At 74.9% G+C, this 514-nt stretch overlaps 1 protein-coding gene across 3 annotated transcripts in view; it reads right to left on the reverse strand.

Annotated features, from left to right (window-relative positions):
* Fnbp1l (formin binding protein 1-like) overlaps positions 1–314 on the reverse strand; it is a 104,489-nt gene extending 104,175 nt beyond the window's left edge. For 2 of the 3 annotated variants that reach the window (XM_005385017.2, XM_005385016.2), the window contains exon 1: positions 55–311. In XM_005385017.2, coding sequence (XP_005385074.1) covers positions 55–78 — 24 coding nt within the window. In that variant the 5' untranslated portion in view covers positions 79–311. Of the gene's footprint in view, positions 1–54 lie in introns of all 3 variants that reach the window. The other variant, XM_013514438.1, reaches the window with a different exon arrangement.
* Positions 315–514: the final 200 nt, after the last annotated feature.

The following is a 514-nucleotide window of genomic DNA, read 5'->3' on the forward strand; positions in this document are numbered from 1 at the left end:
CAGCCCGCGCTCCGGGAGCCGGGGTCCGCGGGGGCGCCCCTCTCCCGCACTCACCCACAGCTCCGTGCCCCAACTCATGGCGGAACTTGGGCGGCTCGGGCCGTCTGCCTGTCCGCTGTCCGTGCGTCTGTCGGCTCCGCCGTCAGTCCCTTCGACTTCTGTCTTTCTGACTAGCCCGCAGGCTCGAAGCTCAGCGGCTCAGCCTCGAAAGGTGCCGCCACCGCCGGGCTCCCCAGTGAGCGAGAAAGACGCGACTGGCGAAGCCGCGCGGCGTCCCCGCCTCCCGGAGCCAGCAGTAGGGGGCGGGCCGGGGGGAGGCGGGGCGCGGAGCGGGGAGGGCGCGCTGCACCCTGGGATCGGGGCGGGCCCGCGCTGCCTGGCGCCCGCCGGCAGGGGCGCCTCGTGCGTGAGTTCCCCGCCCGCGCCCCTCACGGTGGGTCTCCCCGCGGGGACCCCTGGGGAGACAGTCCGACCGTGCAGACGCTCAGATCCCTGCCTCCCCACGAAAGGGAGA

Source organism: Chinchilla lanigera, unplaced genomic scaffold (genome assembly GCF_000276665.1).
Source record: "Chinchilla lanigera isolate Chin_1 unplaced genomic scaffold, ChiLan1.0 scaffold00022, whole genome shotgun sequence".
In the NCBI taxonomy this organism is placed as follows: domain Eukaryota; kingdom Metazoa; phylum Chordata; class Mammalia; order Rodentia; family Chinchillidae; genus Chinchilla; species Chinchilla lanigera.